This window comes from Erythrolamprus reginae, chromosome 11, assembly GCF_031021105.1.
Source record: "Erythrolamprus reginae isolate rEryReg1 chromosome 11, rEryReg1.hap1, whole genome shotgun sequence".
Lineage (NCBI taxonomy): Eukaryota > Metazoa > Chordata > Lepidosauria > Squamata > Dipsadidae > Erythrolamprus > Erythrolamprus reginae.
The window spans coordinates 32,221,454-32,243,953 of record NC_091960.1 but is presented as its reverse complement, the minus strand read 5'-3'; the positions used below and the strand labels follow the sequence as shown (position 1 = coordinate 32,243,953).

Here is a 22,500-nt window from a genome sequence, read left to right as displayed (position 1 = left end):
TTTTGTTTCTTTGGACTGTTATTTAATAGATCCAGATGTAGAAGCTAGCTTCAGGGTGCCATCCCAAGTTCTTTCCAATCTGCCTATTGCAACATTGGAAAAATGAGCTTTTCTTTCTTTTTTTTAAAAAATAATTTTTATTGTAATTTTTTAAAAACATAACAACCCAAAAAAAATAGACAAACATTTACAAAGTACAAAAACAAAACAACAACATCATTACAAATAACTAGCTTTCCTAAATATGCCCATGTTACACCAACACTCCGCAGTCTGCATTGGTTCCAGTCACAATTCAAAGTGTTGGTTGTGACCTACAAAGCCCTTCATGTCATTGGACCAGAATATCTCTGGGACCGCCTTCTGCCACACGAATCCCAGCGACCAATTAGGTCTCACAGAGTTGGCCTACTCCAGGTCCCGTCAATTAAACAATGTCGTTTGGCGGGCCCCAGGGGAAGAGCCTTCTCTGTGGCGGCCCCGACCCTTTTGAACCAACTCCCCCCAGATATCAAAGTTGCCCCTTGCCTTTCGTAAGCTCCTTAAAACCCACCTCTGTCATCAGGCATGGGGGAATTGAGACTTTCCCTTCCCCCTAGGCTTATAAAATTTATGCATGGTATGTCTGTATGTATGATTGGTTTGTTAAATTGGGGTTTTTAAATTAACTTAAATATTATATTTGTTTGCATTGTCTTATTATTGTTGTTAGCCGCCCCAAGTCTACGGAGAGGGGCGGCATACAAATCTGATAGATAGATAGATAGATAGATAGATAGATAGATAGATAGATAGATGATAGATAGATAGATAGATAGATAGATAGATAGATAGATAGATAGATAGATGATAGATAGATAGATAGATAGATAGATAGATGATAGATAGATAGATAGATAGATAGATAGATAGATAGATAGATAGATAGATAGATAGGTGATTTAGATAGAGAGATAGATGGATGGATGGATGGATGGATGGATGGATAGATAGATAGAAAGATAGATAGATAGATAGATAGATAATGATGATAGATAGATAGATAATGATGATAGATAGATAGATAGATAGATAGATAGATAATGATGATAGATAGATAGATAGTAGATAGATAGATAGATAGATAGATAGATAGATAGTAGATAGATAGATAGATAGATAGATAGATAGATAGATAGATAGATAGATAGATAGATAGATAGATAGATAGATAACAATCAATGTATAATTTACATCATCATGAGAGGAGGGAAAATAAAAGTCCTTTCCAATCTGCCTATTGCAACATTAGGAAAATGAGCTTTTCCTAACTCATATTTTCTTCTGCAAAATGAGTGTGCAATAGCCATGTTAAACCAATAAGGGCAGATAGCACAAACCATGGACAGGTGATTAATTCAGTGCTTGGGATCAATCCATAACCCGAACATTGACCTCTCTCATAGCAGGTAAAGGGGTGTGTGCAGCATTACCCAGAAGGAAGGTAAGCAAAAAGGTAACAGATCTCACTTTTCCTGGCCAGATATGTGAGAATTAGATCAACACTTCTGCAAGCCACAGCTGAGACTTTCCCAGGCTTCTTTGATCAAAGGTTGCTCAGCTGTTTTGAAAATTGTCCTTACTTTTTTTTCCTTCAAAGGTTTTTTTAAATTTTTATCAACCTTCACAAATACAGATTCAACATGTATATACCTTCCAGTATTGCATACGCCATACAGAGTTCATAATTATACATTCTTACCCTTTATTCATAGATTATTATTATTATTATTATTATTATTATTATTATTATTATTATTTATTGGATTTGTATGCCGCCCCTCTCCGCAGACTCGGGGCGGCTAACAATAGTAACAAAACAGTATACTGTACAGTAATCCAATATTAAAAACAGTTAAAACCCATTATATAAAAACCAATCATACATACAGAAATACCATGCATAAAATTGTAAAGGCCTAGGGGGAAAGTGTATCTCAGTTCCCCCATGCTTGGCGGCAGAGGTGGGTTTTAAGTAGCTTACGAAAGGCAAGAAGGTTGGGGGCAATTCTAATCTCTGGGAGGAGTTGGTTCCAGAGGGTTGGGGCCGCCACAGAGAAGGCTCTTCCCCTGGGTCTCGCCAAGCAGCATTGTTTGGTTGATGGGACCCGGAGAAGATCCACTCTATGGGACCTAACTGGTCGCTGGGATTCGTGCAGCAGAAGGCGGTCCCTGAGATAATCTGGTCCAGTGCCATGAAGACACCTATTTAATTTTTCTAAATTATTAAACAAAAGTAGCCTGCCCATTTAATTACTCTTTCTTGCACCCCCCTTCCTCCTTTCGTTCTTTTCTCCTCCTCCTTGTTTTTCCTTCACTCCTCCTAGACCTCTCTCTCCCTCTTTCTTCTTCTCTCTCCACCTCTCACTCCTTCCTTCCCTCCCTTCCTTCCTTTCTATTTATTTTTTATTTTTATTTTATTTTATTTATTTATTTTGTCCAATACACAATACACATTGAAGAGAATAGAAATGTAGAAACATAGAAACATAGAAGACTGACGGCAGAAAAAGACCTCATGGTCCATCTAGTCTGCCCTTATACTATTTCCTGTATTTTATCTTACAATGGATATACAGTATGTTTATCCCAGGCATGTTTAAATTCTGTTACTGTGGATTTACCAACCACGTCTGCTGGGAGTTTGTTCCAAGGATCTACTACTCTTTCAGTAAAATAATATTTTCTCATGTTGATTTTGATCTTTCCTCCAACTAACTTCAGATTGTGTCCCCTTGTTCTTGTGTTCACTTTCCTATTAAAAACACTTCCCTCCTGAACCTTATTTAACCCTTTAACATATTTAAATGTTTCGATCATGTCCCCCCTTTTTCTTCTGTCCTCCAGACTATACAGATTGAGTTCATGAAGTATTTCCTGATATGTTTTATGCTTAAGACCTTCCACCATTCTTGTAGCCCGTTTTTGGACCTGTTCAATTTTGTCAATATCTTTTTGTAGGTGAGGTCTCCAGAACTGAACACAGTATTCCAAATGTGGTCTCACCAACGCTTTATATAAGGGGATCACAATCGCCCTCTTCCTGCTTGTTATACCTCTAGCTATGCAGCCAAGCATCCTACTTGCTTTCCCTACTGCCGGACCACACTGCTCACCTATTTTGTAGTAATATACTGTATATAAAGAAAAGGATAGAAGAAAAGATATAAAAATAGAGGAGAAGATATATGAAAGGAAGAAAAGATAAATGAGATAAGGAGAGACAAATGGACAGGGGACGGAAGGCACGCCCCTTAATGACCTCTTAGGAACCTGGATAGTCTAAGGAGAAAATGTTGGGCGTTAGGGGTTGTTACTACTGAGTCAGGCAATGAGTTCCACGCTTCGACAACTCGATTGCTGAAGTCATATTTTTTACAGTCAAGTTTGGAGCGGTTAATATTAAGTTTGAATCTGTTGCGTGCTCTTGTGTTGTTGCGATTGAAGCTGAAGTAGTCATTGACAGGCAGAACGTTGCAGCATATGATCTTGTTTGCAATACTTAGATCGTGTCTTAGGCGTCGTAGTTCTAAGCTTTCTAGACCCAGGATTGTTAGTCTACTTTCGTAGGGTATTCTGTTTCGAGTGGAGGAGTGAAGGGCTCTTCTGGTGAAGTATCTTTGGACATTTTCAAGAGTGTTTATGTCCGAGATGTGGTATGGGTTCCAGACAGATGAACTGTCTTCAAGGATTGGTCTGGCAAAAGTTTTGTAGGCTCTGGTGAGTAGAGTGAGATTGCCGGAGCAGAAGCTACGTAGGATCAGGTTAACAACTCTAGAAGCCTTTTTGGCGATATTGTTGCGGTGGGCTTTGGCACTGAGATCATTTGATATTAGTATTCCAAGGTCTTTTACTGAGTGGGGGTTGGCTGTGAGATTTTGTTTATTCAGTTTATATATATGAGGTTCAGATTCTTTTCGCCGATGTGGAGGGTGGAACATTTGCTGGTTGATATTTGAAGTTGCCAGGTGTTAAGACAACTTCCTCTTCAGCCCTCTAATATCTTTCCTGGGTGTCCCGACCTGTTAGGTTAGAATAATAGAAAGAGAAATCTAGTTTGACACCCCTGGTGTAGAAGAACTTCTCAGCACTCAACACATAATAGAACTCTTAAAAAAAAAAAAGAACATTCTTTCTCTCCTCTTGCAGATGACAAAAAACCTGAATTGCTTGAGAAACGATATGGTGGACTGAAAGATTGGCACTTGGTTCCTGGAAATTTGAAACAAACATTTACTGGGCTTTGAAATAATTATCAGCAGAAGTGCAATGTGATCTGCACCGTCGTGTGTTTCTATTCCTGGATTCTTCATGAAGCAAGTTCCTCGCTACGTCAGTTTGTGTCCGACATAGTTTACTTCCAAAGTGTTTATCTACAAAGAACGGCAGCCTTTGTCATGGAATTATCTCTCTAACAGCTCATGCAGTATTGGGAACTCTCTTTTCCTTGCGAAAGAAATTCTTTAGAGGTCACTCCTAAATTCTTTACAAGGAGTTGTTTGTTGGGGACAATATGTTTACTCTCTGTAAACCACTTAGAGCTTGGGCTGTAAAGCACTGTCAAGCGGTATATAAGTCTAAATGCTATTGCTATTATATTTATATATATACATATATATTTATATGTTTTCATAGATTTTCATGGGTAGAGGTATGTAGGTCTTGGCATATTTGGGTCTTATTCAGGTCAACCTTACACGTGAAAAAACCTGAATATACCAAGACATACATACATACATATATACAGACATACAGACATACAGACATTTTTGTTTTATTTATATGTATATCAGGTTGACATTAGAATTGTTTGATCTGCAAATTGCTTGATCTACTAAGAAATTTTATAGCTGAAAACTGCAGAAAATGGCACACAGTGTATTTTACACGCAAGATTAGACAACATTGCCACCAATAATAATAACAATAACAACAACAACAACAATAATCTCCGGAGACTCGGGGTAGCTCACAACAAAACGCTCCATGAATTTATAAATTACACTTGTTGGGTCCACATAATATTGAATCAGGTCAATCACATGATCGAAACATTTAAATATGTCAAAGGGTTAAATAAGGTCCAAGAGGGAAGTGTTTTTAATAGGAAAGTGAACACAAGAACAAGGGGACACAATCTGAAGTTAGTTGGGGGAAAGATCAAAAGCAACGTGAGAAAATATTATTTCACTGAAAGAGTAGTAGATCCTTGGAACAAACTTCCAGCAGACGTGGTTGGTAAATTAACAGTAACTGAATTTAAACATGCCTGGGATAAACATAGAACCATCCTAAGATAAAATAAAGGAAACAGTATAAGGGCAGACTAGATGGACCAGGAGGACTTTTTCTGCCGTCAATCTTCTATGTTTCTATGTTTCTATCACCAAAATAGCACCTGCCTTCACACAGAATGCTTAATCCAGTTGGTTTAATGCAGTTGGTTAGCAATTCAATATAAGCCCAGAAAATGGATCAAAGTGGCCCGATTAAAATAAACAAGCATAGCTAACACTGGATAGGACTCTAGAGTTGGAAAGGTGGTTTGCATTTATCTTTCTTGTGGCCGATGGCAAAATAATCCAGGCAGAGTTTCAGAGTTTGAAGAACTCCAGGTTCCTTTACCTTTGGCCTAGATGGGAGTCCTGGCGGTAGGTAAGGTCACCTTCTCCACTTCTACCCTATTGAGATCCTCTTTGCATGGCTTGGGTTGAGTCACGGGGGAATCCCGGCCCTGAGGCCAGCAGCAATTGTAGCTTTCATGGGAGATGAAAGGTGGTGTTGGATCCCCAGAAGAGTGAGGACAAACGAGTAGAGCCAGCTGTCCTACTAAGTTGCTCTCCAGTTGCTTTCTTACATGACACTGGAATGATCCCCAGGGATGCCAATCTGCTTAACACCGGTCCTGCTGGCATCAAGCTCCTCTGAGTCACAGGGCTAAAATTAAGTGGTTCCCCCCAGGCACTTGCTGACCACCAATACTTACAGGTCTCCGTGTCAGTCTGGAATAATATAACCTGTTTATCGCTTCAGTCCTTCAGATAAATTAGAACATGGTACCCTGGTCAAAGTGGCCGGCTTTCTGTATCCTTGTTTGTAGAGCAGGAGTTCTTCATCTGGAGTCAGTGGGTTGATTTTTGATGGCTTATTTAGTATCCTATGACTATCACTAAGTGTTGTATGTTATGACTCATGATGAATGTATTTATGATGACTGTAATCATGATTTATCTCTTGTATCTTTTATGTACACTGATAGCTTATGCACCAAAGACAAATTCCTTGTGTGTCCAATCCCACATGGCCAATATGTCCTTCAGGAGTTGGGCAGCATATAAGTATGATCAATCAATCAATCAATCAATCAATCAAGCATATATTTTATTATGTTCTGTTCTATACTATTCTATTCTAATTTTCTTTTCTTTTCTATTCTATTCTAATTCTAATATTCTATTCTAATATTCCATTCCCATTCCTATTCTATATTCTATTCTATTCTATGATCAATCAATCAATCAATATTCTATGATCAATCAATCAATCAAGTATATATTTTGTTCTATTCTGTTCTATACTATTCTATTCTAATTTTCTTTTCTATTCTATTCTAAGATTCCATTCCCATTCCTATTCTCTATTCTGTTCTGTTCTGTTCCGTTCCACTCCACTCCACTCCACTCCACTCCACTCCACTCCACTCCACTCCACTCCACTCCACTCCATTTATTTATTTATTTATTTATTTATTTATTTATTTATTTATTTATTTATTTATTTATTTATTTATTTATTACTCAGATTTGTATGCCGCCCCTCTCCGCAGACTCGGGGCAGCTCACAGCAATAATAATGCAATGTAAACAAATCTAATATTTAAATTAATTTAAAACACCAATTTAGATTTACTGATTTACTGATCTGCTGCAAACTTTTTTGCAGGGGAGTCTAGCAGCCATAAGGTGGTTGTCAATGCTTGAATGACAAGTTTTCTGCTAGAGGGTAAAATAAAGTTGTAATTTTTTCTGACCCGAGTTCCCAAATGCCTTGACAGAATAGAACAGAATAGGAATAGGATAGGATAGAGAATGGGAATGGGGATGGGAATAGAATAGGGGTAGGAGTAGGAATGGAATTGAATGGAATAGAAGGCGAGTTTACTGCCCTTCCTTGTCCTGGGTTTTTGTAGAAATAGAGTATTTTTTATGCTAGAAATCCAGAAGAGTGTTCAGAAACTTCAGATCGTGCAGAATGCAGCTGCGAGAGCAATCATGGGCTTCCCCAAATATGCCCATGTTACTTCCACACTCCGCAGTCTGCATTGGTTGCCGATCACTTTCTGGTCACAATTCAAAGTGTTGGTCATCACCTATAAAGCCCTTCATGGCACCGGACCAGGGTATCTGTGAGACCGCCTTCTACCGCACGAATCCCAGCGACCGGTTAGGTCCCACAGAGTTGGTCTCCTCCGGGTCCTGTCAACTAAACAATGTCACTTGGCGGGACCCAGGGGAAGAGCCTTCTCTGTGGCAGCCCCGGCCCTCTGGAACCAACTCCCCCCAGAGATTAGAATTGCCCCCCCTCCTCGCCTTTTGTAAGCTTCTTAAAACCCACCTCTGCCGTCAGGCATGGGGGAATTGAGATTCTTTCCCCCTTAGGCCTTTACAATTTATGCATGGTATGTTTTGTATGTATGTTTGGTTTTATAATAAGGGTTTTTAATTGTTTTACTATTGGATTGTCACATGTTGTTTTATCACTGTTGTTAGCTGCCCCGAGTCCACGGAGAGGGGCGGCATACAAATCCAATAAATAAAATAAATAAATAAAATAAAATAAAATAACAACCAAACAAATAAACAAACAAACATCATTACCTCAGAAGCTTGACCAAAGTAATCGGATTCTCCAGATTACCTCAGACTTAAGATGGTTTCTCTCTGGGCTGGTGAGAAGGGGGAAAACAATACTGTGGGGATGTGGCCTGCACAAGCGAAGAAGCCCAGAGTCTCTGCCCTGTGCGTGAGGGAGCAAAATGCTTTCAAGCCAACTGAACTTTAAAGATCTCGCTCTCCTCTGCACTCTATTTTTAATCACCTCTTCTTCAACTGCTGAAAGGCCTCCGGGCCATGCACTGATGGGTTTTGCAGACAGCAGAGCTGCCGGTGGGACAAAATTAGACCATTGATATTGACCGCACTTGTTGCCCGTGTCTGGGAACTGGTGCTCGGCAGTGTTTCTTTTATTAAACACTTCTGCCTCAGTGACAGCTGCCCAAGCCTATGGACATGGCCTCCTAAAGGGAAGCCGCCCCGAGTCTTTGGAGAGGGGCGGCATACAAATCTAATAAATTGAATTGAATTGAATTGAAAAGGAAGGTGCTGGGTTTTCTCTCCTAGTCTCTTCAATTTAGAATTCTAGATTCTAGAATTCTTGATGGGCCAAGTGTGATTGGACATACAAGGAATTTGTCTTTGGGGCAGATGCTCGCAATGATCAATTTCCGGTCGCAATTCAAGGTGTTGGTTATGACCTATAAAGCCCTTCATGGCATCGGACCAGAATATCTCCGGGACCGCCTTCTGCCGCACGAATCCCAGCGACCAGTTATGTCCCACAGAGTTGGCCTTCTCCAGGTCCCGTCGACTAAACAATGTCATTTGGCGGGTCCCAGGGAAAGAGCCTTATCTGTGGTGGCCCTGACTCTCTGGAACCAGCTCCCCCCGGAGATTAGAACTGCCCCCGCCCTCCTTGCCTTGTGTAACCCACCTTTGCCGCCAGGCATGGCAAAATTGAGATATCTCCCCCGGGCCTATACAATTTATGTATGGTATGTTTGTATGTATGTTTGATTAATAATGGGGTTTTTAAAAATGTTTTTAAATTATTAGATTTGTTGTGAATTGTTCTATTGCTGTTGTGAGCCACCTCGAGTCTACGGAGAGCGGCGGCATACAAATCTAATAAAATAAAAATAAAATAAATAAATGTACATGAAAGAAAACAATTCATTTCATTTCATTTATTAGATTTGTATGCCGCCCCTCTCCGCAGACTCGGGGCGGCTAACAACAATAATAAAAAACAATATACAATGGCAAATCAAATAATTAAAATATCTAAAAACCCTTATTTAAAACAATACATCCACAGAAACATACCATGCATAAACTATATAGGCCAGGGGAGATGGCTCATTTCCCCTATGCCTGACGGCAGAGGTGGGTTTTCAAAAGGCAAGGAGGGTGGGGGCAATCCTAATCTCTCAGCTGTGGCGAGGGGGGCGTTTGCCCAGGTTCGCCTGGTGCACCAGTTGCGGCCCTATCTGGACCGGGACTCATTACTCACAGTCACTCATGCCCTCATTACCTCGAGGTTCGACTACTGGTATGCTCTCTACATGGGGCTACCTTTGAAAAGTGTTCGGAAACTTCAGATCGTGCAGAATGCAGCTGCGAGAGCAGTCATGGGCTTACCTAGGTATGCCCATGTTTCACCATCACTCCGCAGTCTGCATTGGTTGCCGATCAGTTTCCGGTCACAATTCAAAGTGTTGGTTATGACCTTTAAAGCCCTTCATGGCATTGGGCCAGAATATCTCCGAGACCGCCTCCTGCCGCACGAATCCCAGCGACCGATCAGGTCCCACAGAGTGGGCCTTCTCCGGGTCCCGTCAACTAAACAATGTCGGTTGGCGGGCCCCAGGGGAAGAGCCTTCTCTGTGGCGGCACCGGCCCTCTGGAACCAACTCCCCCCGGAGATTAGAACTGCCCCTACTCTTCCTGCCTTCCGTAAACTCCTTAAAACCCACCTTTGCCGTCAGGCTTGGGGGAACTGAAACATCTTCCCCTGGGCATGTTTAATTTATATATGGTATGCTTGTGTGTATGTCTGTTAGTATATGGGGTCTTTTAAATTTTTTAATTTTAAATTTGTTAGATTATTTATGATTTGTTTCCATGTGTTGTGAGCCGCCCCGAGTCTTCGGAGAGGGGCGGCATACAAATCTAAGTAATAAATAATAATAAATAAATAAATAATCTCCAGAGGGAGCTGGTTCCAGAGGGTCGGGGCCGCCACAGAGAAGGCTCTCCCACTGGGTCCCGCCAGACGACATTGTTTAGTCGACGGGACCTGGAGAAGGCCAACTCTGTGGGACCTAATCGGTCGCTGGGATTTGTGCGGCAGAAGGCGGTCCCAGAGATACAATACATTTGTCAAGGATCATGAGGTACAACACTTAATGATTGTTATAGGGGTATGCAAACTTTAGCAGCATCCTAATGTACATAACACTTTACACATGCGCAGAGGGGTTTTTGGCAATCTGCAGTGACTGGAGGACTAGTTCAGAAGTGTCGGGACCATCGGTCATCGCTGCTGGTTCGGCGAGCAGTAGCAAATTTCCCCTACCGGTTCTATAGAACTGGTTCAAACAGGTAGCAAGCAACCCATCCTGCCGATTTAACAATTGATTTGGCGATCGCATGCTTCACAGTTTTATGAAAAAGTTCCTTCCGCATTGTTGCTGAGGAGTAACACAGCTAAGGCCCAGCAATCCACTCTGCTGTGTAAATCAGCTGGGAAAATAAAACACACCGGAGTATGAGAAGCGCTGGAGCATAAAACGCACTGGAGTATAAGACGCACCTTAGTTTTGGAGAGGAAAATAGGGAAAAGAACCTGCTTACCAGCTATTCATCTGGCTAGTGTCCTTAGTCTGGTCAGCTTCAGCACATTATTTTATCCCCTGGTCAGGGCTTTAAAAAAAAACCTTATTTGGAGAGAGTAACAATGAAAGAGCTTGCAAGTCAGTAAGAGCTGAGAACATCATTACCACCCAAAAATAAAAATCTAGAGCAAGTTAGACAATGAGAAAAACCCTGCAAAGATTTAGGTCTTGGAAAACATTCTTAGCAGAGAGTAACAATGAAAGAGCCTGCAAGCCAGTAAGAGCTGGGAACATCGTTAGCACCTGAAAAGAAACATTTGGAGCAAATTAGACCAATGAAAAAAACCCTGCAAAGACTTAGGTCTTGGAAAACATTCTTAGCAGAGAGTAACAATGAAAGAGCCTGTAAGCCAGTAAGAGCTGGGAACATCAATACCACCTGAAAATAAAAATCTAGAGCAAGTTAGACAATGAGAAAAACCCTGCAAAGATTTAGGTCTTAGAAAATATTCTTAGCAGAGAGTAGCAATGAAAGAGCCTGCAAGCCAGTAAGAGCTGGGAACATCATTACCACCCAAAAATAAAAATCTAGAGCAAGTTAGACAATGAGAAAAACCCTGCAAAGATTTAGGTCTTGGAAAACATTCTTGGCAGAGAGTAACAATGAAAGAGCCTGCAAGCCAGTAAGAGCTGGGAACATCGTTAGCACCTGAAAAGAAACATTTGGAGCAAATTAGACCAATGAAAAAAACCCTGCAAAGACTTAGGTCTTGGAAAACATTCTTTGCAGAGAGTAACAATGAAAGAGCCTGCAAGCCGGTAAGGGTTGAGAACATCATTAGCACCTGGTTAGAGCTCGAAAGAAACTTATTCAGAGCAAGTTAGAGCAATAAAAAACCCTGCAAAGACTTAGGGCTTGGAAAACATTCTTTGCAGAGAGAAATAATGAAAAAGCCTGCAAGGTAAGAGCTGGGAAGATCGTTAGGGCTGAAAAAAAGGCTACATTCAGAGTATAAGACGCACCCAAACGATCAGCCTCTTTTAGGGAGGAAAAAAGATGCTTCTTGTACTCAAAAAAATGTGGTAGATCAGTAAAGTGCATCTGATCATTGCAGTGAAGCGATTCGCTCCCAGCTGATTGTCGGAGCTACCGGTTCACCCAAACCAGTCCAAACCGATAGAATCCCACCCAGTTGGGGTTTGCTGCTCCCACCGCTACCGCAGTGCTGTGCATGCCACCCTGCGTCTGGTCTGTAGCTTCTTCATTATCTTTTATTGTTTTCAAGACCATCCTCCATTGCAAATATGTGGCTCTCCCGATGACCCTCCCTGGCTTGCAGAAGTAATGAAAACATTGCTTCTTTGCTGCGGGTGGTTAAACTTTCAGGGGTCCCGTTAGGTGTCCCAGCAGAGGGGTCCAAATCTACAGTAGGGAGGAGGGGAAGCCATTCACAGCTGTTGTTTTGGCTGGATGTTTTTGTAATCCCACCTTCACTCCCCTTCGAGGTGCATCAACTGATCTGTCAGCTGAGATCCTTGGCTCCTTGTTCAGGGACTGAGTGGGTGGGGGGTGTCCATTGAGTCATTTTGCAATGAAATGCAAGGGTGCCTTTGAGCAATCCTAAGCTCTTGACTGTTTGCCAAGCAAGGCAACATCTCTGGGTGTGCAAAGTGGGGTTTGCTAGACATGATGCAGCCGGTACCTGAAATCCCTTTGTATGTATGTATGTAGAGTGAAGGGATACCAATTTTTTTACTACCACACTGTGGGCGTGGCTTATGCAGGATGCCCTGCATTTTCTTTCAACATCTTTCAGTGCAAATTGGGTGCTCTGGGGTAGAGCTCCATTTTCGCTACCCCACTGCATTTCCACCCCCTCCCCGGGTCTGGGCAGTAGCCCACCACTGGTATGTATGTATGTATGTATGTATGTATGTATGTATGTATGTATGTATGCTCACAGTCACTCATGCCCTCATCACCTCGAGGCTCGACTACTGTAATGCTCTCTACATGGGGCTACCTTTGAAAAGTGTTCGGAAACTTCAGATCGAGTACAAGTGCACTAGAGTGCCTTCCGTCCCCTGTCCTATTGCTCTCCTACATCTCCTATACCTTTCTTCTATTCCTATATCTCTTCTAATATTCTTTCATTGATATGTTCTATTACTATATCTTCTTTTCTATTATTTCTTAGGTATATTTTACTATGAGTATCTCCTCTATAACCTTCATCATGTATTTTACTATGTGTATATAGATATATACCCACTATAACCCTCATTGTGTATTGGACAAAATAAATAAATAAAATAAAAAATAAATTGTGCAAAATGCAGCTGCGAGAGCAATCATGGGCTTCCCCAGGTATGCCCACGTTACACCAACACTCCGCAGTCTGCATTGGTTGCCGATCAGTTTCCGGTCACAATTCAAAGTGTTGGTTATGACCTATAAAGCCCTTCATGGCATCAGACCAGAATATCTGCGAGACCGCCTTCTACCACACGAATCCCAGCGGCCGGTCAGGTCCCACAGAGTTGGCCTTCTCCGGGTCCCGTCGACTAAACAATGTTGGCTGGCGGGACCCAGGGAAAGAGCCTTCTCTGTGGCGGCCCCGACCCTCTGGAACCAGCTCCCCCCAGAGATTAGGATTGCCCCGACCCTCGTTGCCTTTCGTAAACTTCTTAAAACCCACCTCTGCTGTCAGCCATGGGGGAACTGAGACATCTCCCTTTACCTATGTAGTTTTATGCATGGTATGTTTGTGTGGATGCTTTTTAAATAATGGGGTTTTTAGGCTTTTAATGTTAAATTGTTATTTTAGACTCTTAATATTAGATTTGTTATTGTATATTGTTTTATCACTGCTGTGAGCCGCCCCGAGTCTGCGGAGAGGGGCGGCATACAAATTAATTAATAATAATAATAATAATAATAATAATAATAGTAGTAGTAGTAGTAGTAATAGTAATAGTAATGGTCTACTGTTGACCTCACCCCCCATTCCTTTGAGGTCTGTAAGAGGTGTGCATAAGCACACCAATGTGCCTGCCATCCCTGTCCTAATGTTCCCATGTAGTCAAAACCATCTCATGTATACGTGTTCATACTTTTACTGTAATATTATATATGCTTGACAAACATAAATAAATAAAAATAAAATTATACACGTGCACATACGCACACACATATATATTGTTGTGAGTTCAGGTTTTTTCCCATCTAATATTTTGACACTCAAAATGTTACACGGGGAAAAAACCCCAAACTCACAACAATCTACATGCGTATACCCGTGAAAATCTTCAAAAACACACACACACATACATACTGCTCAAAACAACAAAGGAACACTCAAATAACACATCCTAGGTCTGAATGAATGAATGTAGGTACCGGTACGGTCAAATCTCACCTAAAGTTGTTTGGGTTCCTCAGGTCGGCCACCCAAAGGGCCAGGACGTATCCCAAGCTCTCCCCCATTTGTTTTCATGAATTCCCTTGGAAATGAATGGGACGTATTTTTCTGTATCTTCATTCATTCGAGCGAGGGTTCTGGAGGCCTCCCAAAGAAGCTTCACAACAAATTAGTTCTGGGAAGAGTTTGAGCTACAGAACTTGACCTCGGTGAGGTATGATGTAATGCAGAGCTCCATCATCTGTGTCAAGAAATGTGATGCTTCTAATTAAATATTGTGCAGAAATGACCAAATTAACTCTGGAAATTAGAAATAATGATGATTCTCAATAACTGCTGGGATCCCTTCTATCGCTGGTTAGAAAAAAAAGAACAACTTGCCTAACAAATGTGAAGAGCCCTATATATTTAAATAGATACATATCTGGTGTCAAATCTTCCTTTTTTCTTCTAAATGGATGTATGAGACATCGATATATGTTAAAATTAGACTGGCTTCCTTAAACCTCTGCTTATCTTGATATATTCAACACTTTCTCTGACTTATCTATAATCTAAAAAATTAGATATACAGTGATCCCTCGAGTTTCGCGATCTCGATCTTCGCGAAACGCTATATCGCGATTTTTAAAAAAATATTAATTTTTTAAAAACCACTTCCGCGTTTGGCTTCAGGAGTCAGCTGGGAAGCGGCGCGGCTGTTTTAAAAGGTCGCAGCCAGCCTGGGGGGCTTCCCAGCACCCCCCCGAACCCCCAACCCGGGTTCGGGGGGTGCTGGGAAGCCCCCCAGGCCGGCTGCGACCTTTTAAAACAGCCGCGCCGCTTCCCAGCTGAGTCCTGAAGCCAAACGCCAAAGGCGAACTTCCGCGTTTGGCTTCAGGACTCAGCTGGGAAGCGGCGCGGCTGTTTTAAAAGGTCGCAGCCGGCCTGGGGGGCTTCCCAGCACCCCCCCGAACCCGGGTGGCCGGGCGAGCAGCGAGTGAATGGCGGGTGGCCGGGCGAACGGCGGGCGAGTGGGTGCTGGGGGGGCAGCCGACATTCAAAGCAATCTGTCGGCTTCCGCACTTTCGTCGCTTCCCACCTCCACCATCTGCGCATGCGCGGCCATGAAAAAAAAAGGGCGCGCATGCGCAGATGGTGTTTTTACTTCCGCAACCCTACATCACGAAAAATCGATTATCGCGAGGGGTCTTGGAACAGAACCCTCGCGATACTCGAGGGATCACTGTAATATAATGAGCTGCTGAGAACAATCATAGTTCATAATTCCAATACAGATCTACAGTACACCCGCCCGCCTTTTCTGTCTTTTCTCTTTTTCTTTTTTTTGTTTGTCTGTTTGTTTTGTTTTGTTCTTGTTTACTGTTAAATGCATATTGTCTGTTCTGTCTGGGTGCCCCCAGACTTCAACACCAACTGGAAAAAGCAGCCAGACACGCTGGTAAAAGCAAAAACACTTTATAGTTTGAAAAATAAACACAGAGAAAAACCTGTTCTTCCCAACAGGCAGGCTATGAGGCTTCACAGCAGAGTCCTGACGGCCAGACAATACAGCAGACTTCTTGCTGGCACACCCACCACTGTAGAGAATAAGACCCACACCTTTTCCCCCCAAGGTTTCAGTATTCAAAGTCACAAACCAGAATTCCAAGACGCCAAAGATCACAGCCAGGTCCCAGGACTCCCAAAGATAATACTCCACAAGCCAGGAAGGGTGGGTCTGCCTTTTCAGCCTTTCCAGAGAGCACCACACCCAAACCCAGCTGTTGCCTCTTTAGTGCTGAAAGTACCTGGCTAATTGTCCCCTTCGTTGTGTTGCTCTTCTCTGCCGGAGATCGATTATTGCTTGTGCATTTTCATCTAAGGAATCCAGGCTGCTTGCTGGGGAGAGCTCCCTCTCGGGGGACTCTGGCTGTCCTCCCTCTCCCTCAGCCTGAGATTCCTCCTCCCCATCTGCCTGAACCTCCTGTTCCTCATCCTCCCCTTCTGAGCAGGAAGCCGGCAGAGGATCAGCCGTTCCCTGAGGGGCCTCAGACGAAATCACAACATTGTCTAGGCCATAAATTGACACACAATGTTTATCTCCCAATTACCCAATTGTTTTTTTCCTTTCCCCCCTCTGTATCTCGACATATTTACACTGTTACTTACACTTTTTTTAAAAAAAAATATTTTTATTAAATTTTTATTACAACAAATAAAGAAACAAAAAGAAAACTTAAAGAAAAAGTGCCCAACACCAATAAACCCCACCACCATTTAGGGGGTTAAATTATATCCTGTGTTACTTACACTTAAATGTATTCATTGTATTTATTCATGTAAATAAAAACTTTATAAAAAGACTAAAAAAAAGAAGAAAAGAAATTAGATGCTTCTGTTTGAGTCTTTTATGGGGCACAGGTTGGGTTTTAATAATGAGACTCATGAATATTTAACCTACGTTCAACTATGGAAAACAGACAAATTACCCTCAACATTGAATTTAATAAATAAAATACATGAGGTTGCAGAAATGAGTAAACTGACCTTATTTTTTTAATTAAAATTTTAATTGATTTTAAAATATAGAATATAAAACACACACACAACATATAACAAGTGCTCAGTGATTGGTGCCCACCACCAGACAAACATTCACACCCCACCACCAAATTGGGGGTGTTACTTATATATACCATATTAAAGTGATTCCAATTTATTCAAGTAAACTAACCTTAGAATTACAAGATAAAGATGATATCTGGAGATCTCACCTACAAAAAGATATTGATAAAATTGAACAGGTCCAAAGACGGGCTACAAGAATGGTGGAAGGTCTTAAGCATAAACCGTATCAGGAAAGACTTCATGAACTCAATCTGTATAGTCTGGAGGACAGAAGGAAAAGGGAGGACAGGATCGAAACATTTAAATATGTGAAAGGGTTAAATAAGGTTCAGGAGGGAAGTGTTTTCAATAGGAAAGTGAACCCAAGATCAAGGGAGCACAATCTGAGGTTAGTTGGGGGATAGATCAGAAGCAACGTGAGGAAATATTATTTTACTGAAAGAGTAGTAGATCCTTGGAACAAACTTCCAGCAGACGTGGTTGGTAAATCCACAGTCACTGAATTTAAACATGCCTGGGATAAACATATATCCATCCTAAGATAAAATAGTATAAGGGCAGACTAGATGGACCATGACCCTTGACTAGTAAACATGATGTATGGTTGCGATTGAATTGGTTGGTTGATTTTAATATATTGCATTTTTAGCTTGTAGTTTTTAACTAATTAGATTTGTTTGTATGCACTGTTTTATGTTGTATCTTGTGAGCCGCCCTGAGTCTTCGGAGAAGGGCGGCATACAAATCTAATAAATAAATAAATAAAAGCCAGGAAGATCATTAGCATTTCCGAACCAGTAGGGAAGATAAGTAGATTTCATCACTGGTTTAACCCCTAATTTCAAGAGTAGGCAGGCTCGTGGGTGTTTGTTTAGTTCTTTGGAAATGGTGACCAGTTTACACAAACACAGCTCTAATTTCTTTGTTGGAAAATTCACAGAGATAAATAATACAACATCCCTGGAAGTCTGCTTCCCTTCTTTTGGACATATCGTCCTTAGCCTTGTTTACAGGAGTCCAACCAGAAGGACAACTGGACAGCCCTCTCTCCATGTGACAGTGTGTCAGTCTTTTGGAAACATGACCCTCTTCTCAAATTACTCTGCCGGCCAAACACATGTGACTCCCAGATAAATTATAAATAGACAAGAGGCAGGCAAACGGCAGAAACCCCCAGTGCCTTAGTTTGAAAGTCGACCCAGCAAGGCTCAATTCTAAAACTTGAGCTTATCTCCCAGGAGAAGAACCCCAAGTTAAGCGATTCCAGAATCGAAGGATATAAGTGCTGAATTGAACCATGGATTACCAATCGAGCATCTTCCAGGACAATAATCCGATGGAGAATCTGGAAAAGCAGTTGATCTGCCCAATTTGCCTAGAGATGTTCTCCAAGCCTGTGGTGATCCTACCTTGCCAGCATAACCTCTGCAGGAAATGTGCTAATGATGTTTTTCAGGTCAGTAGACATCCACATTCAGCCAATTTTGTATGTGTTTACTCAGTAAGACTTTGAGACTCAGCTGATTATCTGTGGGTGGAATAGAATTAGAATTATTAGAATTAGAATTATTGTATGAATTCTAATTCTAATAATTCTAATAATTCTATTAGAATTATTAGAATTATTAGAATTATTAGAATTATTAGAATTATTAGAATTATTAGAATTATTAGAATTATTAGAATTATTAGAATTATTAGAATTATTAGAATTATTAGAATTATTAGAATAGTCTACTTCTTATATTTGTATTTCAACTGCAAGACTCATCGTATGAATTCTAATTCTAATAATTATATTAGAATTATTAGAATTATTAGAATTATTAGAATTATTAGAATTATTAGAATTATTAGAATTATGAGAATTATGAGAATTATTAGAATTATTAGAATTATTAGAATAGTCTACTTCTTATATTTGTATTTCAACTGCAAGACTCATCGTATGAATTCTAATTCTAAAAAATTCTAATAATTCTATTAGAATTATGAGAATTATTAGAATTATTAGAATTATTAGAATTATTAGAATAGTCTACTTCTTATATTTGTATTTCAACTGCAAGACTCATCGTATGAATTCTAATTCTAAAAAATTCTAATAATTCTATTAGAATTATTAGAATTATTAGAATTATTAGAATTATTAGAATTATTAGAATTATTAGAATAGTCTACTTCTTATATTTGTATTTCAACTGCAAGACTCATCGTATGAATTTTAATTCTAATAATTCTAATAATTATATTAGAATTATTAGAATTATTATTAGAATTAAAATTCATACGATGAGTCTTGCAGTTGAAATACAAATATAAGAAGTAGACTATGGGCCTGCTTTGCTCTGTGTCATCAAGGGCAGGGGTCTCCAACTTTGGAAACTTTAAGACTTGTGGACTTCAACTCCCCGAGCATTGCTGGCTGGGGAATTCTGGGAGTTGAAGTCCAAATATCTTCAAGTGGCCAAGGTTGGGAAACACTGCCTTGCATTATCCACTAAAACCCATTTCTATCTCCTCTTTCAAGTCATGGAGACCATCTTGGACTCATTCCTTAGATAATGTCCACATCTTCAAAAGGCTTTGGCTAAGTAGTAGCTGATAAGAGCTCAGCTCTGGTTCCCTGGGGGCCTGTTCTACTTTTGACATTGCCTTTCCGACTTGTTGATTGTTATTGTCAGAGCTCCAAGGCAACACAAAATGGGCCGACACAAAGCCAGGAAGAATCTGAATATAGCTTCCCAAAGGTCTCATTGGCTTGCAGGCCAAGAGGGAAGAGGAGAGAGATACTTGGCTGGTGAAACAATGGGTTGTTTTTAAGTGTGCTTCTCATTCTGGAGATCCTCAGATGTGTTGGTATGGTCAACAGGAGATAATGGTCACAACACCTCTGTAGAGCCCTTGACTGGCGAAAGTAGCTACAGTGTTCCCTCATTTTTCGCGGGGGATGCGTTCCGAGACCACCCGCGAAAGTCGAATTTCCGCGAAGTAGAGATGCGGAAGTAAATACACTATTTTTGGCTATGGAGAGTATCACAAGCCTTCCTTTAACACTTTAAACCCCTAAATTACAATTTTCCATTCCCTTAGCAACCATTTAGATTATTATTCACCATGTTTATTTATTAAAGTTTATTTTAAAAAATATTTATTAAAGGCACATGAAAGTTTGGCAATGACATATGACGTCATCGGGCGGGAAAAACCGTGGTATAGGGAAAAAACCTGCGAAGTATTTTTTAATTAATATTTTTGAAAAACTGTGGTATAGACATTTCGCGAAGTTCGAACCCACAAAAATCTAGGGAACACTGTATTTCCTTCTCACTCAATGACCTCTTACATATGTATATTGTTTTTACTACATTGTTGATTTTACTGTTGTATTTTTGTTACTTTTTTTTTTTTTTTTACTATTGTTGTATTTATCACTGTTGTTAGCCACTCTGAGTCCGTTTTGGAATGAGCGGCATATAAATACAATGTTTGTTTGTTCGTTTATTGATTGATTGATTGATTTGATTTGATTTGATTTTTATGCCGCCCTTCTCCTTAGACTCAGGGCGGCTTACAACATGTTAGCAATAGCACTTTTTAACAGAGCCAGCCCATTGCCCCAACAATCTGGGTCCTCATTTTACCCACCTCGCAAGGATGGAAGGCTGAGTCAACCTTGAGCCAGTGATGAGATTTGCTGGCTGGGGAATTCTGGGAGTTGAAGTCCAGATATCTTCAAGTTGCCAAGGTTGGGAAACATTGTGTTAGACGATCATACATCCCTTCATCTGTTCCATTTCCCATTTTTCTGAGTTAATATCATGTTTCCCAATAAACCAGTCAATATCCTATGCTTACCAAGCATGCCTACTGAGCATTGTTTTGAGATAGATCCTCTTCAAAATATAATATTGCATTTAGTATATTTAGCATAGTAATTTTCATATTTGATTCTACAAATATCAGTAGATGAATTTTGTCTGGCTTCAAGAAAGGGCTGGATCAGTTGATGAAAATAATGAGGCTCAGCAGTTATTAGTTTTGATATGATAGACGTGGGACTGCTTCTGAAGGCCATCAAATGGGAGTCTTCCTTGTGCAGTTGGTGGTCCTTCGCGAACAGACCACTGGACTAGTTGGGCCATTGCTTATGTTCTTATTAACAATTTGCCTTATTTTGGCAATTCATCTTATTCATCATGTAATCCATAAAGACAATGGACATTATTCCTCCATGTCTAATATCTAATTAGAGTCTTCGGAGAGGGGCGGCATACAAATCAAATCAAATCAAATCAAGCCAATGAATGAATGAATGAATGAATGAATGAATGAATGAATGAACGAACAAACAAACAATAAAAAATAAAGTTCTAGGGAAGAAAATCAATAATCCAGGATAACCACATTTTCTTGGGTGACTTCATGAGCATTTATTCAACCATTGATGAACTTAAGTTCTTCAAGAACTGATATGGGCCAGCAAAACTTATTCTTATGTTTTAATTAGATAAATAAGGAATAAAGTCTATTTGGCTACAAACGCTAATAGTTTACTAGGATTCAGTTCTGTAATATTTCACATAAAAATTGGTGCATAAAGTAATGAAACCAAGATTAGATGAAATAATTTAGCAAATCGAAATTGAGTTCTCCCAGCCAATGTCCAGCTTTGACAAATAGCGTCACTGGAATTTGTGCCCAAAATAGATTGAAGCACTTACCTCATTTATTGGCAGAGGTCAGCGACACTGTCTGTTTTATGAGCAAAGCATGATGGAAGATGTTCTGTTTTATCGAAAGAAATATTTTTAAAAGGGGGGAGGAGGAGGAGGAGGAGGAGAGGAAGAAATCAGATTATTTTGAATTTTTCAAGCTGGGACCATCTAGGTCCTTCCTGGTGTGCTGAGTTTGAAATGAATAGGATTGATACAAACTGAAGTGCATTATTTCTGGAGGGTGCAAGATTTGGGGGGGAAATGTGTAGTTTGTTTAATTTTGGGGAAATCACTGACTTTTGGATTAACACGGTTGATGGCATTTCTAGGCTGCAAATCCGTACTGGCAAACAAGCCGAGGGACCACCATATCAGGAGGAAGGTTTCGGTGTCCCTCTTGCCGTCATGAAGTCATCTTGGACCGACATGGAGTCTATGGTCTCCAGAGGAATCTACTGGTAGAGAATATCATTGATATCTATAAACAGGAATATTCAAGGTTGGTATAAATTCTGCTTTATTCAGGGGTGGGCTTCAAACATTTTATTTATTTATTTATTAGATTTGTATGCCGCCCCTCTCCGCAGACTCGGGGCAGCTCACAACACAATAAAAACAGTTTATAACAAATCTAATAATTTACAATATAAAATATTTTAAAAAACCATTATTAAACAGACATACACACATGCATACCATACATAAATTATATAGGCCCGGGGGAGACATCTCAATTCCCCCATGCCTGACGACAAAGGTGGGTTTTAAAGAGTTTGCGAAAGGCGAGGAGGGTAGGGGCAGTTCTAATCTCTGGGGGGAGCTGGTTCCAGAGAGTCGGGGCCGCCACAGAGAAGGCTCTTCCCCTGGGGCCCGCCAACCAACATTGCTTAGTTGACGGGACCCGGAAGGGGTTTTCTGCCTGGTTGCTGGGTGGGCGTGGCTTAGTTGACCACCTCCATCATGGTGGGGAGGTGTTTTTGCCCTCACCCTGGCCCCGGAGGCTTTCCTAGAGACTTAATAACCACGGCAAAAAAGTTGT

At 40.6% G+C, this 22,500-nt stretch overlaps 1 protein-coding gene across 1 annotated transcript in view; it reads left to right on the top strand.

Moving 5' to 3' along the window:
- The first annotated feature begins 17,681 nt into the window (after positions 1-17,681).
- Positions 17,682-22,500, top strand: part of TRIM63 (tripartite motif containing 63) — a 27,660-nt gene continuing 22,841 nt past the window's right edge. Inside the window, exons 1-2 of the mRNA XM_070764858.1 lie at positions 17,682-18,199; positions 21,791-21,960. Coding sequence (XP_070620959.1) covers positions 18,041-18,199; positions 21,791-21,960 — 329 coding nt within the window. The 5' untranslated portion in view covers positions 17,682-18,040. The remainder of the gene's footprint in view (positions 18,200-21,790; positions 21,961-22,500) is intronic.